This window comes from Pseudoliparis swirei, chromosome 18 (genome assembly GCF_029220125.1).
Source record: "Pseudoliparis swirei isolate HS2019 ecotype Mariana Trench chromosome 18, NWPU_hadal_v1, whole genome shotgun sequence".
In the NCBI taxonomy this organism is placed as follows: domain Eukaryota; kingdom Metazoa; phylum Chordata; class Actinopteri; order Perciformes; family Liparidae; genus Pseudoliparis; species Pseudoliparis swirei.
In genome coordinates this window covers 20,416,536-20,438,179 of record NC_079405.1, presented here as the reverse complement: position 1 = coordinate 20,438,179, position 21,644 = coordinate 20,416,536, and the positions used below count along the sequence as shown (strand labels likewise).

Genomic DNA, 21,644 nt, shown 5'->3' with positions numbered 1-21,644 from the left:
CTGGATGTAGAGTGATGAGCTCGAAGTGATGGAGTCACAAGTCGGTTGGCTGTTGCCGAGCGGAGCGAACGTGCCGGGGTGTACGGTGTGACCATATCCCGGATGTAGACGGGGCCCGATCCGTTCAGAGCACGGTACGCCAGAACCAGTGTTTTGACGCGGATGCGGGCAGCCACCGGTAACCAGTGGAGAGAGCGGAGGAGCGGAGTGGTGTGGGTGAACTTCGGGAGGCTGAAGACCAGTCGAGCTGCTGCATTCTGGATGAGCTGCAGGGGTCGGATGGCCTTAGCAGGTAGACCAGCCAGGAGGGAGTTACAGTAGTCAAGGCGTGAAATGACCAGAGCCTGGACCAGAACCTGTGCCGCCTTCTGAGTAAGAAGAGGACGTATTCTCCTGATGTTGTGCAGCATGTACCTACAGGAACGCGTCGTCGCAGCGAAATTGGCTGTCAGAGAGAGTTGACTGTCCAGTGTCACCCCGAGGTTCCTGGCAGTCAGGGTAGGGGCCAACACAGAGCTGTTGAAGGTGGTAGTCAGGTCATGGGTGGGGGAGCCTTTCCTTGGAAGGAATAGTAGCTCTGTCTTGTCAGGGTTGATTTTCAGGTGGTATCACCAGACTTATCATTTGATAATTCCTCTTAATAGAATCAGATATTTTAGCCTACGACGCTGCAGATCAAAGGACGCTGATGCTTCTCATGGTTAGAGACGGTGCAGGAAGGAGTTGGTGGAGGAGGAGCGTGTTGCAAACCTCTCAGAGTGACAGTGACGTTAAAGAGTGTTTGCAGGGAGGGGCTCATGGGTCAAAGGTCACGGGGACTATGACTCCGGGATAGGTCACTTCTTGTAAGTGGGTCAATGTTATAGACCGGACTGATGTACAGTCACCCCAACGACATGCTGAGATTATCTTTTGCGGTTTAAATATTCAGTGTACTTCAGTAACGTTGGCACGATTAGCTTCCCACAGTATGAGTGGACATTTTATTACACCCTTTAAAAAAATGTTGTATAAGTCCACCCAGTGTGTTTTACTTGTCTTGGTGATACCAGATGGATTATTACAGTTATAATAATGTTGATTAATCATTTATCAAAGCATTACAATTAGAATTCATTTAACATTACTCAGAGGAGACTTGGACAGGTGCAAGTGTGTGTATCAGAGAAGCATTAGCATTTTAAATGGAGCATTGATTCTTGCTGACTAACATCACAGGATGGGTTTTAAAGCAAATTACAGAGGAAGACTATGACGAGAGAGAGAGAGAGAGAGAGAGTGTGTGTGGCCTGCATGAAACCAACATTTGAATTTATGAAGGAAACTATTATAAAATCCAAATCATGATTCTTTCTTTTCTCTTTACAAAGCAGTTTTGTTGCCAAACCTAAATGGTTTCCGGTGTTGTCAGCAGTGCGTTAGTCTTTCTCATTGGTCATCGTGACAGACAGGGTTATGAAATAGTAATAATTATTTATGTGGTGGAAGTCATTAGGTGCTTCCACAGAGTAATTACATGTGAAGAGGTCAGTTCATCTTTTTCTGCTCTGGCTAACAGCGAACAGAAATAAATGTACTCAAGTCTAAGTTCTGCAAAAACTGTGAAAAAAACAGTGACTATGCAACGGGGGCCTTTCTTCTGTCCGATGTATTCAAACATCAATACACACACAGAATGTGAATATTTAGAAAAGACAGTGTGCTTTTTTTTCAGAACGAGGTCAGTTATTCTGAGCTTTCATACTGTGAACAAAGGCATCAAGCAATCACATTGTGCATATATTTGAGGATAATCAATTATTAGCTAGACCTGCTAAACCTGAAAGAGCAGCTTTTCTCAAACACTGGGCTGGGGCCCACTGCTGGTCCTGAGAGAGCCATCTAGTGGGTCCCAGAGGTACTGCAAATGGTTAGAAATATAAATAAGTTTGTTCATTTCTCCAATAAAGAGACGTGTATTGGATCTGTCAGCAAGCTAATGTTCCCACAGCTGGAGGGACATAAAGTGGGTTGTTTTCAGAAATGAAAGAGTGATGTGGAAGAGAATGCTGCGCAAGGAAACACTGCAATGTGCGTGGAGAGGATATATGGACCTGAATGTATTAAATATGGACTCATAATGGCAGGCAGTGATGGTAGGTAAAATATGTATTTCGGCCTTTAGAGCGGGATAGGGACATAACACATATTTACAGCCCAGTTTATTTTTTAATCATTTGTTTTACTCATTTAATTTTGACGGTGTTCCTCGGGTTTGTTTTTAACAATCAGAGGAAGACCTTAAAAGGATGAGACATATTTGATCTGTACGGAAACCTGGAAAAACATTTTGCAGGAACGAATACAGTCGAATAGAACTGAAGCAAATTACATTTCCACTCTTTTGTAGCTTTGACTTACCGTATTTTTTGCACTATAGGGCGCACTAGATTATAAGGCGCACTGTCAATGAATGGTCTATTTTCGATCTTTTTTCATATATAAAGCGCACCGGACTATAAGGCGCATTCAGCGGGAAAAAAACAGTCAGATAACTCAGTCGATCAAACTTTATTAAACGCGTTCACAATAATTCGCAACATTATTCAAACGTTAATGAGCGTATTCACAATAACTACCAACCTTATTCGGTTGTATTTTGGGATCCTTATACACACACTGTAATATTATGGCGAAGCACAGTATTGTAACGGACTGAGGGAAATGTTATGTCCGGATGTAAGTGAACGTCTCACGAGCTGGTAGCTGTGAGGCGTGTCTGTGATTGGACAGCGAGTGATGTTGTTGTGTGTGTGTTGTGTTCCGCGGGTTCGGGGCGGAGCTATGACCCGGAACAGACGTGAAGCTGGTTTTGAGGTTTCACAGCGGTTTGTTGTCGTTTTGGCGTAGGCTACGGCCAACAGTAGCTTGTTCTATGTTCCTTGAATAAACACCCTATAAGCCATCTACGTCTCGTAGCGTTCCTGACCCAGGGTCGCTACAGTATGTATTACTCCGCGACGCTCCTGGCTACGGTAGCCGTAACGCTGCAAGCGGTGCGGCTTTGTAGTTTACCAAAGTCGTACTAAAACATTTTGACTTAGCGCCGTGAGCGCCTTGTACCACACAAAATCGCTTAGAGGTCAGTAAACAAAACCAGAATTAATCCATATATACGGCGCTTCGGATTATAAGGCGCACTGTCGTTTTTTGAGAAAATTAAAGGCTTTTAAGTGCGCCCTATAGTGCAAAAAATACGGTAATTGATAAAGATTAATCTTTAAATATAAAATCAACAATAAGAATCGGCAATTTCGGCATAAAACAAAGTAGTTAGTCAGAGTGAATAGTTGTGCACGGCGCTACATCATATTTGTGATTTGGGGAGTCCAATACAATGATACTTCACAATGAAACTCAGTTGGCTGAAGTTAAGTTCAGTAGTAAAAAAAAGAAAGTGTGTGATACTTGTGTTAATTGTTTCTGTGTGTGTGTGTGTGTGATGATGCTGTATGGGGCTGATCCGACAAAGACACACAGAGCTTGTTGCACATCAATGGCGCAGAAAGGAAGTCGTGACCTGTTGACCAGTCAACCTTCTTGTAAAAGCAGCGCAGAAGCCAAGCGGATGTGGTTTCTGTTCTGTGGGAAACCCTTCTGGCGTTACATTGAACCTCTTTGTGCTCATTTCAAAATGTGACCAGTGGGTTTGCAGAACATGAAACATGAAAATGTGAGTCTTTGAAATCAGAAGTTTATTATTTTCATCTGCCATATATGTGACTGACAGAGGACACAACTTCATACATCCCAAGTGACCCTCCTGGTATAAAGTGATGCAGCAGGATTCCTCTGTGACAGATATCTTGCCCTGTTACCCAGCTGTAGTGTCCAATTATGAGCATTAATATTTCCAAAGTCAATCCCCCCCCCCCCCCAAAAAACATAAACGGGGAACATAAAGAAACTAAAACGACAAATTGCTAGATAATGATAATTCTAGTTTCTGAAAACACCTGCATTGTTCTGGCTCTGAATGAGAATGTGGGCTCCAACTTTAGGGAACAGCTGATTTTACAGCAAGCTGACAACAGGTATTCATGTCATTTCTGAGCTGTTTGATGTATGAAGCTCCAATGAGCTGCATTGTGCTACCAGTACAATTGTGCAACCAAAAAAGGAGAGTATAAAAATAAAAATAAAGCGTTCATAGTTTTTTCTCCTCTTCATGCAGAGTTGGACTCAAACTATTTTTGCTCACATTATTTGGATTTGAACTCTCCACACTACACAGCTGCCACAGGAAACCCCGTCAAAGTAAAGTAGGCCTTGACAAAATGTCCCAAACCCTTTCAACAAGTCATTTGCTCTCAAGGCCAAAAACCTGATGAATAAATAACACAACAAGTTAGGTGTAAGAACATTAGTGAATGCTGAGGAGGCAGTGTGCAGATTGGAGAGTTCAAACTTTGAAGTCGAAGAGAAATTAAATTAATCTTTTGTTATATTTAACGCATTCAGCACCCCTATTTTTTTCGTCTCATCTGTATTCATCTTTTGAATGTCAACTACTACACAGACAGTTAACCCTGTTTCTCTGCAGAGCTGTAGGGATGTCCGAGTCCAAGAGGAAGTTAGCATCGCAGTGGTTCCCTCCGCATAAAGCGATTGGATTTTGGATTATTGGAGAAAATAAACTTGTTTCGTAAAAAAATGTATCATACATATTTTGTTTAGTCAGATAATCTTCACCAACAAACACCACTTTTTAGATTGTTGAAGCGTGACGTCAACGCTGACATCAGGCTACCCACAGAGAGGCTGTGATAGACTTGTGTTCTGTTGACTTTGAGTAGAATCATTTAGTTTGAGACACTTGTTAGCGACTGCCCTTTCTCAGACACGTGGCGAGTATTAACTGACTTATTCTATACCTGGAACAAAACCGTAAGATCTAGATCTCTTCAACTTGTTAAGCAGACCTTACTCCAGAAATCTAACCAAACTGGTTGAAAAAGGAGAAAAAAATGAAGTTCATGAAGAATGACCCTCTGCATTCAGAGCACCATGGATGTGGACAACATCATTTCTAGCCACGCCCCCTTTCTGTTGTCACCAGAGATAAAATAGGAGTAGAAAGTAAAAGTAAAGTAAAAAGTCAGTGTGGCGGCCATTTTTACCATTGCCATTGCGACCGTTTAAGCTAATAACTTCCATATAAACTAAGTTGCGGCACTCGACAGACTCACAACAGCTGCCCACTGACGGGTGCCGTCACCGTAACAACAATGTCTATTTTTCTTTTTATCCAGTCACATGACCATGGACACCTTTTCAATGTCCGTTCTGCTCCTGTTTTATTTCTGTGGTTGTCAAGGTAGCGGCTCAACCAGAGGCCTGAAAAAGGTTCCTGTCCTCAACAGCACAATAGCTGCAGCATCCTTAATATGTCTTTACACATAGTGTAAACACAGAGTGTGGAGGATGGAAATTAAATTTTGGACTTAAAAAATGTGAGCTAAATATTGTTCAGTTGATCTGATACCGTGAACCATCAGAGAACACCCCTCCCCCCGTTGCCGTTTTGTATATTTCCCATGAGAACCGATGCTTCTTTGCTTCTGTGGCGAATGTCACAGCAGCCAGCTCCAGAGACTGGGACCACGGCCCACACGTGAAGCCGAAGAAGTCATGACACCGCTTCAACAAGTCAGAGTCCATTCAAAGCACATCTGAAATTATGCTTTGTGTTAAATAAAAAACTGTGACACTGGCTGTGATGAACCCCGAAAAGCCAAAATCCAAACTGTTCAAAGTCCCAGCAAAACACGAGGAGAGAGGAAAGGGTATCAGCTCCAGGGTTTACATGGAATGTCCTCAAGGAAGAACTCGCAGTCCAAAGTCAGCGGGAGCAGCGCTGGAGCCTTCCTACGTGATGTCCTTCTGCCTGGGTGGCCGGTGAATGTTTCGGACAACACACTTCACCATCCAATCGATGCCTTCGTTCACTCCATCCCTGTGTCAAAACAAATATGCTCTTTATTTCTCACAACCAAGTACACAAAAAGGAAAGAGAGCTGCGATCAAGCCAGCAGAGCTTTTGTTTCGGCCTCGGTGGTGTGATACATTGGTACGTGCACAGCTGGGTATAAAACTGAAAAGGTGCAGCTGAATTCCCCAAGCATTCAGAAATGCAGCGATTTCAATGTACAAACATTGGACTTTTACTTTGGAATATCTCCTTATGGAAATGTTTGATTTTGTGTCTGTATGCAGTCAGAGAACTCATCTGTTCTTTCTTCTAATCCCTTTAACATTAGCTAACTTAAAATGCAGAAAATTTAATATGTCCGTCAAGATTGTGACATGTAATGTGAATTACTTAAAGATGTTAGCTTTGAACAGGCATCGTATAAATAAGTATAACAGGGAAGGGGAGAGTACGGAGTGAGGTTGTGCCAGGTTCCAAGCCTGCTCAACTGTTACTGGAGCACAGAGCGAAAAGGGGCGGGACTTAGGAAGGGCCCATTTAGACTTGTGAGTATTTTGCATCTCGTCTACATGTATTTTCAGTAGTAGCACAACAAACAATAACTTTGAGCAGCTTCTACTTTACAAACTGAACCTCATGAGCTTCACAAGGCAAATGTTCCTTACAGGGGTACTGTACTGGATTATATTTGACATGTGTTGTTGCATACCCTCAGTGTAAATGGTAAATGGACTGTACTTGCGTATCCCTTTTCATATTCTTCCGACCCCTCAAAGCTCTTTAACACACATGTCATCAGATACCCATTCACACACTGATGGGAGGGGCTACCACGCAAGGTGCAACCTGCCCATCAGGACTTTAAAACCTGGCTGTGGTTCAGCTAACTTGATTCTAATTAGAGATACAATTTGAGATTAAGTGTCTTGCCAAAGGACACATCGACATGGACTTTCGGAGCCGGGAATCGAATCGGCGATTCTCTGATTCAAGGACGACCTTGAGCCACAGTCGCAACACACCGTAAACACAGTAGAAGTCTTACCCTGTCAGGGCGGTACAAGGCTGGACTAAACAATCTCTCTTGCCGATCTTCGGGGCAGAGTCACTGAAGGCGGTTTTAATGTCTGACACTGACAAACAGTCCTGAGAACAGAGCAAAAACACGACAGGACTGAATGCTGCAACGGAAAACGGCAACACTGTAAAGACAGATAAATAATGATCTCAAATACAGTTTTTAGTTTATGGCCTTCTAATTGCTGTACAGTTCTAAACCGTAAGATTTGAAATGTAAAATGAAATAGAAGAGCAAGAAATAGCAAGTGGAAAAGATGAAACCAGATAATGTTACATGAATCAAACCAGGTTGTGAATAAAACAGGGTTTTTTTAGGTTTAAAAGAAGTCATGCATTCTCCTGCACATATACTCAATGACTAATAAAGATCGATGGACTGGCGGCCTGTCCAGGGTGTCCCCTGCCTTCGCCCTATGTCAGCTGGGATCGGCTCCAGCGCCCCCGCGACCCTAATGAGGATAAGCGGTATTGATAATGGATGGATGGATGGATAATAAAGATCACACTGTACCGGTACATCCTGCTTGTTGGCCAGCACAAGGAGCGGTACACCGTCTAACATCTCGCTGCTTATCATTTTCTCTGGAGGAGACCACAGTCACAGGATTAATTCAACACGTAGCAAACACAACACACAATAAAGCACCTTAATAATAATAATAATAATAATAATACATACAATTTCTATAGCGCTTTTCATAGTACTCAAAGACGCTTTACCACACATCATTTAAAAAATCCTAAAAGCTATGCATTAAAAATTACAATAAAAACAAATGATAAAAGCAAATAAGAACGTTCAGAGCACACAATCACACATTAAAAGCAGTTTTGAACAGGTGGATTTTGATTAGTGATTTAAACGATGACAGTTCGGTGCAGTCTAACCCTAACCTTGTGTTGTGACGTTGAGTGCTGATTTGGATTCAAGTAATCTGCTCTTGAACTGGAGCTGATTTTTGTGTCGGTTGACAAATCAACTTAAACTCGAGGCTGTTAGTCACAACATCATTTATCCCCTGCCTCCCTTAATGATAGCGATACATGCAAGTGTAGTTTATTTGCTAGGGTGGAGGCAGGTGCGGCGCTAGCTCGCTCTCAGACAGCTCGCAGTGATTAGCCGCCTCTCCTCCTCCCCGGGTAGCGAGCCTGAGTCAGCTTGTAGCTGTTCCCGGGCGTAAACTGCAGCCGGATGGTTGGGTAACTGTTCGCGGGGAGTCGTAAAGTCTACAGAAGCCGCTGTGCCTTCACTTCCGCGTTTGAAACCCTTTTTGCCTCAGCGACACCCGCTGGGAACACACCCTGGTTATCGGAGCTGGAACGGAAAATAGCGAAGCCACGGACCACCCCGGGGGGCCTCGCGGGTGAGAGAATGGTTTAAGTGAGTCTGCAGCTAAGCTGGGAGCAGATAGATTCAGATACACAGTGGTGTTGTACGCGATGTGGTAACCCGCGAACTCACTAATTAATGTGGAATCGTGTGTGGCGGTGCCAAAGGCGTGTTGGGACACACCGTAATTTCTCTGGGCCCTCTCAAATTTGCAGACATCAGATTTGTATAGCCGAATGTCGTCTTTCAACGCTGGGCTGGTCGGTGGTGCCCAGCGAATAATGTGGGGCTCGTAGACAACTGTGAGGAGGGCACATTCATCCGTTGGACTGGAGGTCCTCATTTCTGCGAATATGACCAAGGAATGAATACTCTCCCAAGTCATATTATAATCACATTCCTCGAGGCACCGTCGAGGGAGGTGGAGTAGCAACCATACTTGCGTTGACATTGAGCATTTTTTTGCTAGACCACCCAATCTCTCTCTCTGAACCTCACCTCATAACTTTGAATTTAATTACTACGGGTAGTGTCCGTAGTCAAAAGTTTCTACACTAGATAGACCCGAAAACTGAGCAAGCGTCACGAAAGCTTGCGCATATGGCGTTCATATAGAGGCCTCCGTAATGCCAGAGCAGCCTATTACTATCCCGACGAGGCTGCTTAAAGACGTTTTGCCTTTATTGGCGGCTCTCTATTAGCTTGTCATACCATATTGCCCACTAGAAGAGCTACGCCACTAATGCGGGACTTCTCCCGAAGTCCTTTTTTTTTTGAGACTCCATGGGGTCGCCGGACCCTATGATGGGCGCATAGATCCTATCTGCAATCATTATGTTCGGGGAATGAAGTCAGAGCATAACAGAAGACACTCACCGAAGGCCTCCTTTGATTCAGACAGGCGCTCCTCATCAGTTGAATCGATCACGTAGATGACTCCATGGGACTCAGCATAGTACTAAACATGCACACGAAAAAGGAAAACTAAATCAGAGGAGCTAGCTGTTCAAATCGGGCCGCAGTTAGGAAAAGAATCAGATTCCAAGATTGAACGCTATCGCCAGACTGTGGGGTGATCATGTGGTCGGCGATGTGTGTGTGTCTGTCTGTCTGTCCACGGCTAATCTTACATACGACTGGATCCATCAGCCTGATATCTTCTGCATTCATGTTTTCAGAAACTACAAAAAGGTACACACACCTGGGGGAAATCTGCACTCTACTGACAGCACTTTAAGTTCATAATAAACAATAACAATAAATGCTGCTCCAGTCACCGCTGGTTATAAAATTCCCATCTTGTACCTGGCTTCATTTCAATATCCTAAAGTGTATGACAGGGATGCAACGATAACGGCCGATCATCAGTATTTGCCGATGGCAGTGGCTGTTGAGGGTTGTGGCAGTTTTGCGTCGGCTAACTGTTGCGTTGGTCATTTATTTTCTAAAGATAAACTGCTGAATCATTTGAAAACAGCTCAGTTATTTGAAGTTACAACAACATTGGCATTGGCTATCGGCCCAGGGATTCACAATCGGTGAATCCCTGGTTAATGTTAAAGAGGTGTTTATTGGTGAAACTTCAGGTCCTCCCCACTCCTAATTTGACACATGAAAGGTGACAGCCTGCTCTCATCTGGTTAACATTGGTTCATTATCAAAATAGGTTTTTTTGGACCCATACACTTCAGACTTTTCTCTTGTAATACTTCTGCTTAGTTTCAAGTTCTTTTTTTCCCTTTCTTAAAACTGACCAATTGACATAATACCTTTAGTTTGATCTGGGTTTGGGAAGTTGCGTGGTAGAAAAGGTCAAACCCATTTTTTGGGGAAAATACAAACACATATTTACGCAATACATTTTTCCTTTGGATATGTTATAAGCAGAGAGCCTGCAGGTCAGCATGAGGCTGATGAGGATACTGTTGCCGTTTCATCCTTCACTCACTTTATCCCACAGAGACTGGAGCTCATCCTGACCTCCCAGGTCCCAGAACATCAGACAAGCTTTGCCCACATCAATTGTGCCAACTGTGAGGGACATTAATAAGAAATATTGTATTGTAGAGCAGCAGAAGGAATCAGACACATAATGTACATTTTAAGACAAGCAGTATCAGATTATACTCAATTATGTTGTATAAATTGATATTAACAAGCACATACTAACTAACTTGTCCTAAGAAAACTGATAATTGCACTTGAGTGGTAAAATAATATTAAATATGTCACGTATTTATGTTAGACAGGAACATAGGCTTTGCCCTATATGAAATTAACTACATCAGGATAGACGATTTTGGCAATATCATTTACACAACAGAAAAGTGATCCACCCATGGTAGTCAGTGTTTGGAGTAACACGCCCATTGCTGAAGAGTACTGGAACGTTCACTTACTGTTCAGGCCAACTGTAGTTGTGATCTTTGATAAATTCATTCCCTTATAGTTCCTACTGAACTTGGTTTTAGTTTGTTCCAGAAAGGTCTGCAAAGAGAGACAGTAGTGAGATAAGCAGACTAGTCATGTTTATATTCAATGACTCAAATGATATTGCAAAGGCTAACGGGCATACAGTATGTGATCAGTTTTTACCACCACAAATCATTCTGAAATACCATTAAAACCATCCCAAAGTAAATGCTAGTTGTCCCAATTAAATGATAAGTTGTCCCATATTTAAACACACATTTACTAGCTTCAGTACAAATGAGGCATCAGCATATTTGCACTTTTAGTTCCCTTGTTTTAAAGAAATAGGTTTTCTTGATAAGTTATTGGTTAGATGCCCTAAATAAGATATGTGGTTAATATAGATGTAAGACATTTAAAAGTTAGGTTCTACGACATTAAATACATCAGTCAATACCAAACTCCAACATGTTGAGTCTTTTTCGTGCTTGGAAAAGGCGATTGCTGACAAGAGGCAAAATTAGCCTAAATGTCATCACACTAGTCCGCATTTAACTTAATGGTGATGTCAGGCAACCTTGGTGTAATATTAGCTAGTCATTTTCTTTCATTAACTTTTGACTTCAATTACTTTGTATGTCATATGACACTTTAAAAAAAATCATAAAACGTGCTGTTTATTGGTTTAAATTATCTTGCTGAACAAACTTGAGTTTACATACCTGCAAACTCATGAGGGGTGAAAAAGGTGACAACGGGGGGGGGGGGGGGTGCAGGTGATTTTTTTTTTTTTTTGTCACCACACCACATCCACGTTGTTTGAAGCCTCAAAGCTTTTAGAACCACAACTACAGTCATTTTATTGTTCTGACCACAAATCTAAATAATGATAATAAACAGTTTAAGAACAAAAGGTTCTCCGCTCTGACTCAGCCCTATAATGATAGTAATAACAAATATACATTGTCATTATATATAATATGGTTAAAGTCATTCATGAACTAACTTCCTTTTTTTTTGCCTGAACAGTCCTCATGGACTTCTCCCTGAATCTGTTCTGTCTCTACCTGTTTGTCACGATACTCATATTATAACTTCTATACATATTACATACCTGCCATAAATATCATGATACCCGATACCAGAATTCAATACACCATACAAACAATATGGTACCATAATTACGAGACTGGTATATTTATCTATAATAGTAATAAATAAAACATCTGTATGGTTCACTTTTTACCAACTTTTTCAACACTTAACAAATGACAGTAATATGAGTATTCATACAGCCAGATATGAATGAAACTACATGGTTCCATCATAGCATTGATTATACAGTATGAGGCCGTTAGTCTCTGACCAGATGATCCACAGTTCATCAGGATGAGCAGCTGGAGAGTTACAGAACTTTACAGACTGAAACATTTCACTTTGGCATCTTTTTATTTGTTAAGCCGAAGTCTCTAAAGCTGCGCCTCTTCTCTCGCTGTGAGCTGCGCAGCGCAGTGTGCGCAGACAGCTCGACACGGAGCAGCGCGTGCGCTCTGATCGCTCTCTTAATGAAGTATCGATACAAAAAATATGCTAAATCACATCGTGTTAACGTACGGGTACTTTGTTAGCATCGATACACCGTGCAGCGTGACAGGAGTAGATGTAGCGGGCTAACATTCAAGCTAACCTGAACCCCCAAACGCTGTGGACATCTGAACGCTGATTGGCCGAGACGCGACACGTCCCATCAAAGATGTTTTATTGCGAAGAGCAACACTTCACACTTTTCTCCGCGTCTCACTGCAATCTCAACGGCAGCGGGCCAGGTGACCCCCCCAAAAAAACAAAAACTCTTCAGATCTCCACGATTCACGTGGATGACCTATTTTGAGTTCAAAACGGTGAATTTCACCGAAAGGTGACAAGTTTGCAGGTATGGTTTATTTGACTAAATAAAATGCAAAAAAAATCTTATTTATTTTTGGTCGAGGGAAGCAGTACGATAACTTCCGGGTTAGTTTACAAAAACACTCTTTTGGGCCCCTTTAAGCACCGGTACCGTAATTACACCAATAGACGCGCAACACAATCGAACCTGCTTTCGGGGTTTTTGCAAACGACGGCTCACTCAGAACACCAGGCTGACAGCTGACACAGCCACATAGGGATGTAAAGCAGCACAACAAAGATATAATAACCCAATCGACAGTGCTGCTAGTGTGGACAAAAGAGTTAACGTTAACCAGTTGGAGCACTTTCAAATGATAAAGTAATTTACCGTTTTCCCAGCGTTGTCCAGTCCCAGGATCAAAACACAGAATTCCTCCTTTTGAAACATGTACTTATATAATCCAGATAATAAAGTATACATCTTGAAAATAAATTGTAAACAATACAATTACTTGCTAACTAGTCGTGCCAATATTAGCTTGGTAATAACACAGATTAACCTACATATGAGGCCAAACATAGCGACACGCGCCGCTGCGGCTTCATTATCATTAAAGTTAAGGAACGTGAGTGTCCAACAATCGTAAATGCGTAAAATAAATCGGTAAAAGTCGTCGTTTTGTCGCTAGTTTGCTACTCTGAAGCTCTCTTTGAGAAGTGACGGTACGTGTTATCTATCCAGGAAATACTGCTATAGGAGATGTGGGAAATGAAGTACATTTCGTATCGTTACACCTTTCTGTGAACAAGGCACATAGAACATAGAACGTCATTTCCCAGGAAGCATTTCGGTGTTTCTGTGCGCTCCATGGCGCGTAAGAGCGTGAGCCAATGGCGTCATCACGTTAAAGAAAAAAGCCACCCTAAAATTGAATTTTCTCTCTTTATCATCATCGTTAACATCAGCAAGTAGCTGGGTGGATTTCTTACTCGTGGAGCTGTTAAAGTTGGTCGGAGAAGAGTAATATTCAATATAATAATACTAATAACAACCACATGATTACCCCCACTAATGAAGCTTGACATATAACAATTGACATATATGACAAATTTTCAGATTTCACTTTCTATTATTTAGCTTCCGTTATGTCCATTCTATAAAGGTTCTCTGTATGTCATTCAGAACATTAATATAGTCAACACACAGTTCCAGAGTATCATCTGAACTTTGTCTCTGGCTTTGCACTGTCACCCTGGGATCAGGTTAGCAAAACACCTGGAGAGAGAGAGAGAGAGAGAGAGAGAGTTTTCTTATTTAAAAATGAAGGGTGACTAAATCAGACAGCTCAGTGTAGTGACAGTCGTATCGGCGTCAGTAGTAGTAATGTGTCAGTGGTCGTCCAGTAGCGTTAGAGGCAGCAGAGTATGTGGTTTGTGGTCAGTCTAGACATTGCTACAGATGTAATTAAGTAGACTTCCCTGCTAAATGTAGATGTGTTCTTTAATTTTTACCTCATATTAATACCAGAGACCAATCTGCTGGGTGTAGGGCCCCGAGGTGGCAGGGCCGCTGACTCCCAGGATGATTGCTGTGGTGGAGAGTGAGGAACAAGCTCACGTGTGTGGAAAAACCCAGCAACAACTTCCCTGTTTTTAAGTGTTTTAGTGATCTACTGCGGTTTGTTGTGCAGCGGGAAGAAAGGACTTGTGGTACCTCTCCCTCAGACACCGGGGATGAATCAGCCGGTGGCTGAAGGAGCTGTGCAGAGCTGCGAGAGTGTCATGCATGGGGTGAGAGGTGTAGTTCATCAGGGACGATAGCTTTGCCATCATCCTCCTGTCCCCCACCACCTCCACAGTATCCAGAGGAGACCCGGTCTGACTCCCACCCTCGATCCTCACATACTGACGTTTGGGGAGATAGATCTGATGTGAGTTCCTGGGACAGGGATGTCGTATGTGTACAGACTGTCAAGTCCACTGAGGAAAATTTGTAATTTGTGATATTGGGCTGTATAAAATAAACAAAATTGAATTGAATCTTAGTCTTACTTTGACATCTCGGAGAGATAATATCTTGTATCATTGACACCTGTTTGTGCTGCAGAGAGCATCCGTTGTGTGCAAAGAGATACAACATGACCACAGACCACAACAAAAAGAGGCTTAACAACTCTAACGTATTGCTCTCATGTAGGATAAGTGGTGGTGTCTGTGGGGCCAGAGACATTGAAGTAGAACATGTTACTCCATTCACACATCTGGTACATCTATGAGTCACATGGTATGGTATTCAAGCGCTCATTACCTCTAAGTATAACCTACCACTTAAATCAAGATGGATATGATGTCTGATGAATAAGTCATACAAACCTCAGTGTATTTATTACAGGTAAAAGTGTCATGACAAACCTACATTATTACTTTAGTTGAGTTTGAGTATGAAACTTGTAACAGTTGTCTATTACTCCCTTACAGGTGCTCTTTACAAGTTTGGGATTATTTCCATTGCCTTCAAACAGCTCTCAACATGATGATGACTGAGTCAGCATCTGGAGGCTAAAGGTACTAACAGTGCTAACAGTGCAAACAACACAGCATATATATATATATATACATATTTATATATATACACTGTATACATATATTTATATGTAGAAATACGTGTAAAAATAAGGACAATTATTGTTTTGATATTGGTACAAACACTTTAATACTCAGTCAGTCACCGGTGCTGGAAACGTGATGCACAGCTCTCCAGTTATACTATATGATAACATGTAGGTTTGAGAAAGTAGTCGATTTCTAATGACTACATAGATTGAAATGACAAGCCAGTACCAAACAATTTGTGCAAAAGTACTTTAATGCTTTTGTTTGCAACACATAATATTTATACAACACTAATGATAGAGTCATTTAGGTAAATGATCGTATACACAGAGGATACAAGACACATATAAGATTTGATTTAATCAGTGTGTTTTGCATCAGGTGTGATACACATTGTCTCCGCTCAGGGCCAGGCGCAGCACATGCAGCTCTGATCAAAGACAGATCCAGTTCCACATTTGTTCACGTGAGTGATGCCACCAGCGCACATGTAGAAGCTCTGCCTGTCATCTGGGTGGGCATACAGGCCGTCGGGTTTGCCGTTGCAGAAGCCAGATCCTGGGGCGTGGGTGGTGATAGTGGTGGTGCTGGTGGTGGTTGGACGGGAGGTTGTGCTAGCACCAGGTACGGGGGTGGTGGGGGCGGTGGTAGGGGGCAGTGGGGGCAGTACTGAATGGGAGGCGAGGACATGGTTTGAAGCAAAGAAACAAATTAACATTTGGCTCTAACTCGACTATGATTTAAAAAGCTAACACAGACATTTCTTCATTATTCAAATAAAAAAAAAACAGAGAGTGTGGCTCACTTTTAAGCCTTACAGTAAGAAGTGATTCTACAAGCAAAATAACAGTTTGAACATGCATGTTTGTCATTTTGTATATGCAAACGACTGTAGAATGTCATCATGTCATCTATGCTTGACAGGCCCTTAGTACAACGTAATTTGGGAAAAAAGAAAAATACCTGATGCAGATTTAAATAATATAAATTATAAGTGTATATGAATAAACTCATTGGGAATGGTTACTCTGGTATCAAAGATAATTGATCCTGAAGGCATTATTATAGTCGGGGTAATAATTATTAATCACTTGATCTGTTTGGACCACTGTGTAATGACTTTTAAGTAAACTTCTGCCTAAAAATCCTCAGAACTTACCAATATCAAGAAGTTTGTTGAGATGACCCAGCAGAGGATGGTTACCCTCGCCGCAGAATCGTCCTGCAAAATCATCCAAATCGAGAGCCCACACAAAGGCACCACCAAACTTCTGCTCCTGCAGGTAGCGCACCTATTGGGGAAAAAATGAAAAGTAAACCAGTGTGAATGCTTTGGATTTGCTATGAATATGTCCAATTCTAGAGCTGATATGCCACCTACCTTAGTCTCATAGCTTTCTTTGGTGTCAAATCCAACCCACTCACTGTTCTTGGTGGCATAGGGAACCTTCTGGTCCTCAATCCATTGCAGAGTGGTGCCCTTCATGAATCCACAGATCTAGATCATAGACATCATAAGGTTTGTGTAACTTTGCATTAAATTTGTATTCTGTCTTTCAAGCAGGCCATTAAATGTGAATTGATATACTGTACACCATATCAAGCCTTTACGAAGTATGCATTTGATTTAGTTCATACTTTACCTCATAGTAGGCCCAGAATCCTGCTTCACGTGTGAATGGTCCGGCAGATGCAGGACCGCTAGCTGGGGCTCCAACACCAGTGCTTGATGATGTCAGACGGAAGGTACGACCATAAGCAGCAAATCCCATATTGAGCTTCTCAACTGGGGCACCTTTGTCTCTCCAGTACTTCATGGCATAGTCCTACAAAAGTGGATGCAAGAGCTGAAGTAAAACCAAGGGCTAAGTACCCCTAAGTATTTTCCTCTCCAGTACCCAATGTCAATTTACGGTGTTAAAGTAGATGAGATCCCCATGGTCCTCGGATCCACGGAACAGTGGGCTGTTGTGTCCAGTGAACCGCTCCCAAGTTCCATGAAAGTCGTAGGTCATCACATTGATGAATTCAAGTTCCCTGGAGATAAGAAAATAAGGACATTTTCATGAAAGAAAACTTTGGAAAACAGTCTTTCTCTCTTAAGAGGCATACAAGAAAGCACACTCACTTTGCAATCTCAGCAATCTCATATCCAGCATCGATGGTTCCCTTTCCAGCCGACACTGCAGCAGTTACCAGTAGCTGTTTATGGCCGGTGGCCTTGGCCTCAGCTGCGTAGCCAGCAACAAGCTCCTGCAAATAAAGACCAAAGAGGAAATAAGATAGAAGTCAACATGATCTAAACCATAGAACATATAGCGGTGGATTGCAGCTCGAAACTCAAGCCGGATTACCCACCCTGCACAGCAAAGTGAACCTCTGTTTGTCCTCTGGGGGACTTCCACGAGCACCAGGGTACTCCCAGTCCAGATCCAGACCATCAAATCCATGAGTCCTCAGGAATTTGATGGAGGACTGGATGAATTTCTGACGGTTGGCTGCAGAGGACACCATGATGGTGAATCTGCCGGGAAGATTATGCACTGTTTTATTGTTATTTATTAGGCTATATCTCACCTTCATTTTTGCACAGAAAAGACTTAATTGAACTTCCAAGATGTTTCAAGAATGTAGTGGTTACTACATGTGATACATTGTGATTTGAAATGTTACTCACTGTTTTGAACCAAAGTTCCATCCACCAACAGCCAGTAGAGTCCTCAGCTGAGGATTTCTGGAAACACAGAGGGTAGGTCATTCCCACCACACTTTCTCCAAGCGTGTAGTTCAGACTCAAGTAGTGTGTTTACATTTTACAGGAGGGAACATCTCTGGGCTGGAATCCTTGTTCAAGCAAAGTCCCAATTTCAGAAAGCTCAACTATTATCACTTACTTGGTCTTGAGGTCATTGAAAGATTTGTAGAGGACGTCATCATTCCACTCGTAGGTAATCAGTTCATTGTTACTGTTGATGATGGAGAAGGCGTAGATCAGGGTGGTGCACAGGAAGGGGTCCACGTCTTGTGGCTTATACTTCCCCAAACCAGGTCTGTACTGGGACCAGTTGGTGAAATAACACACCATCTGGGTGGCAGATCCTGGGTTGGAGTAAAGGAACATTAATGAAGCATTGTGTCCAGTAAAGTTAAATGAAAATCCAGATAAAATGTTGCCAGTTGTTTAAAAGGTATTACGACTTACCCAGCTGGCATATCACCAAACATAGGCCTAATGAATATAGAAAAGAAACAATTAAATAAAGATAAGCACCAACCAAAAAATAAATTAAATGTCCAGTGTGTAGGATCTGATGTCCTGTGAAGTTGCAGATTGCAACCAATGAGAACCTTCTCCAATGTGCTAATTGTCTAGGAGAACTACAGCGGTCACTTGAAAACGTGAATGTCTCTCCCTAAAGCCAATATGAGGTTTGTCCTTTCTGAGCTGCTGTAGGAACATGGCAGCCAGGTCTGTGAAGATGACCTGCTCCTTATATAGCTAGTAACGGCTCAATTAAGGTAATGAAAAGACAAAATGTGTTTAAAATAAAAAAAGGAAAATTACTATTATATTTCATTCCAGTCTATATATCCTCCTCAGTGCTACACACAGTTCCTTTCAATTAAGTCAAGTCAATTTAATTTCTATAGCCCAATACAACACAAATTTGACTCATGAGGCTTGACAATCCCCACAGCATACACAACTCTCTCTCCTTGGGGCCCTTAATTGAGATAAAAACAGGGAAAAAGTGAAAGGAATAGGAAGTGAAACACAGGAAGGATCCCTCTCCGTGGACAGTGAGACAGGAAATAGCCCACCAAATTAGAATTACAGTATGGACAATCAGGATGGCATGATAGCTGTTATAGTATGTTTGTGAAGAGTAATAAAGCACCACATGAACTTAAATACCTGCTAGAAGTGTAAGTCTGGTCATCTTGAATGCACTTCTCACAACACTGGAATACTAGTATACACAAAGTGAGACAGGGTCAATGATAGAACAACAGCGGAAATAAACAATTCACAAGATGATCACTTGTAAAAATGAAAACTCAGAGGCATTCTTTTCCCTTGTAAACTCACCTTGAGACAAGATCAGAGACCCAAATATCCACAGCAAAGTTTGTCCTTTTATACAATCGACTGTGCACAGAGAAAGGAGGAGGCAAGCAGCCTTTGATACATTGGGGTAATAAATATGGTTATTAGAACATGTTTTGATAAGATCCTGCAAAGTCTGAACCATAGGATATGTAGACAATCATTTACTGAGTGTGGCACTGTTCACTGCATGCATTTAACACATGCACCAGTTATGAATGAAGTCTGTCAATAGATACAAAAATGCCATCTCATCTGATCATAGTCCAGATATTTTAGTTGTGATAAATGTTTCATTGTCACTGTTAACTTACGAGAAGTTAAAACATCACTTTAAAATCAATTAATTAATTACTTTTTAGTGAACTGATAATTCAAAATCAATTACAGTTTCATTTGGCCTGCAAAACCCAGAAACATAGCTGGTTCCGGTTTCATATTATTGAAATGAAATACCTAAATTTGATTTTCAGCATTGCACTGACAACCAGTAATATTGTCACTTTGGGCTCCATGGCTGTCATAGATTTACACATGAGGATTAGTGAATAACATGCACAGTCACCATAAAGTGAACATATTTATAGTTTGATAGCTGCAACTAGTGTTAAACATGTCACATTTTAAATTAAACTGGACAAGAGAAAGGGAAGTAATGTACAAAAAAGAATCACGATGCGACCCTTAATGTGTTTTCACTGACTGCACAATCAAAGTAAAACAAATGCATTATTTAAAAAACCTATATTGTTGCGACTCTAGTTCCTATATTATCAGCTTTGATTACTTTAATCACTATCCTGTGTTAAAGTAACATAAACAAAAAAAATCACTCTGCGACCTTTAATCTGTTTATGTAATAGTAATAAACACAATGCTGTATTTGAATAACTGATATGGTTCGGGTTCATTTATTAACAGCTTTGATTACTTTATCTCTATCCTTTGTTGGACTGCCAATGACCGTTGCCCATCAAGATGTTCCACAGCTGGGAGCATGTTTTTCTACATTCACTTGGAGATAAGTGTGGAGCATTCTGGGACACAGCGTGGTGCGATAGTAACAAAAAAGAGAACCAATATCAACATACAATGATGGCAGCTGATGACAAACTAGTCACATCACACATTATTGTAAAATAATAAATTAAAATAAAGAATATGTATGTATGAAAAATTAAACAATAAAAGAAAACAATTTGTTTTTGTTTTTTGTTTTGTATGTTATTGGGGCAACGATATACTGATTTGACTATATTCCCCTTTACCGCATTCATAATGTTGTCTTTGAATTGATTTAATAAAATAGTTCATATTAGGTTATGACAAATTGTCATTCAAAACTGCAAGTACTCAGAACTAAAAACTTTTCTTCTGGTTCCAGCGTGTAAAATAACGAAAATGGTTGAGGAAAAAATGTCAAAACATAAAAGAGTGAAATATCAAATCGAAAGCCAGTCTTTGTTAGTACGTTTGAGGCTACTGTAGAACAGGCCGGTATGTATACAGTGCATCCGGAAAGTATTCACAGCGCTTCATTTTTTTCCACATTTTGTTATGTTACAGCCTTATTCCAAAATGGATTCAATTCATTATTTTCCTCAACATTCTACACACAAAAACCCATAATGACAAAGTGAAAACTGTTTTTTGCAAATTTTTGCACATTCATTAAAAATAAAGAACGAAAACATAACATGTACATAAGTATTCACAGCCTTTGCTCAATACTTTGTTGAAGCACCTTTGGCAGCAATTACAGCCTCAAGTCTTCTTGGGTATGATTCCACAAGCGTGGCACACTTATTTCTGGGCAGTTTCTCCCATTCTTCTTTGCAGAACCTCTCAAGTTCCATCAGGTTGGATGGGGAGCGTCGGTGCACAGCCATTTTCAGATCTCTCCAGAGATGTTCAATCGGGTTCAAGTCAGGGCTCTGGCTGGGCCGCTCAAGGACATTCACAGAGTTGTCCCCAAGCCACTCCTTTGTTATCTCGGCTGTGTGCTTCGGGTCGTTGTCCTGTTGGAAGATGAACCGTCGCCCCAGTCTGAGGTCCAGAGTGCTTTGGAGCATGTTTTCATCGAGGATGTCTCTGTACATTGCTGCATTCATCTTTCCCTCAATCCTGACTAGTCTCCCAGTTCCTCCCGCTGAAAAACATCCCCACAGCATGATGCTGCCACCACCATGCTTCACTGTAGGGATGGTATTGGCCAGGTGATGAGCAGTGCCTGGTTTCCT

The 21,644-nt window shown here is 41.6% G+C and overlaps 2 protein-coding genes across 2 annotated transcripts; both read right to left on the bottom strand.

The window, feature by feature from the left end:
* Positions 1 to 3,715: 3,715 nt before the first annotated feature.
* Positions 3,716 to 13,392, bottom strand: arfrp1 (ADP-ribosylation factor related protein 1). The gene is made up of 7 exons (XM_056437717.1): positions 13,072 to 13,392; positions 10,781 to 10,868; positions 10,330 to 10,412; positions 9,258 to 9,339; positions 7,563 to 7,633; positions 7,017 to 7,117; positions 3,716 to 5,995 (listed from the first exon to the last, which is right to left on the bottom strand). The coding sequence occupies exons 1-7, from the start codon at positions 13,162 to 13,164 to the stop codon at positions 5,908 to 5,910; spliced, it is 606 nt and encodes a 201-aa protein (XP_056293692.1). The 5' UTR covers positions 13,165 to 13,392; the 3' UTR covers positions 3,716 to 5,907.
* Positions 13,393 to 15,699: 2,307 nt separating this feature from the next.
* LOC130208490 (acidic mammalian chitinase-like) lies at positions 15,700 to 19,237 on the bottom strand. Its single transcript, XM_056437661.1, has 11 exons — positions 19,213 to 19,237; positions 18,499 to 18,525; positions 18,191 to 18,395; positions 17,974 to 18,030; positions 17,655 to 17,820; positions 17,425 to 17,549; positions 17,210 to 17,333; positions 16,940 to 17,122; positions 16,678 to 16,794; positions 16,456 to 16,588; positions 15,700 to 15,965 (listed from the first exon to the last, which is right to left on the bottom strand). Exons 1-11 carry the CDS (start codon positions 19,235 to 19,237, stop codon positions 15,700 to 15,702), a joined length of 1,428 nt encoding a protein of 475 aa, XP_056293636.1.
* Between the last annotated feature and the right edge of the window lie 2,407 nt (positions 19,238 to 21,644).

What these genes read in the sequence shown, in the direction of transcription:
- arfrp1 (XM_056437717.1), bottom strand. Translation starts at nt 13,164, where the DNA reads ATGTATACTTTATTATCTGGATTATATAAGTACATGTTTCAAAAGGAG. An exon ending in TGGACAACGCTGGGAAAACG is followed by an intron (nt 10,869 to 13,071) that starts GTAAATTACTTT and finishes CTCTCTTTGCAG; the next exon opens with ACCTTTCTGGAACAAACTAA. An exon ending in TCCAGTCTCTGTGGGATAAA is followed by an intron (nt 9,340 to 10,329) that starts GTGAGTGAAGGA and finishes GTGCATGTTTAG; the next exon opens with TACTATGCTGAGTCCCATGG.
- LOC130208490 (XM_056437661.1), bottom strand. Translation starts at nt 19,237, where the DNA reads ATGACCAGACTTACACTTCTAGCAG. An exon ending in TTTGGTGATATGCCAGCTGG is followed by an intron (nt 18,396 to 18,498) that starts GTAAGTCGTAAT and finishes ACTCCAACCCAG; the next exon opens with GATCTGCCACCCAGATGGTG. An exon ending in GGTTCACTTTGCTGTGCAGG is followed by an intron (nt 17,550 to 17,654) that starts GTGGGTAATCCG and finishes CTTTATTTGCAG; the next exon opens with GAGCTTGTTGCTGGCTACGC.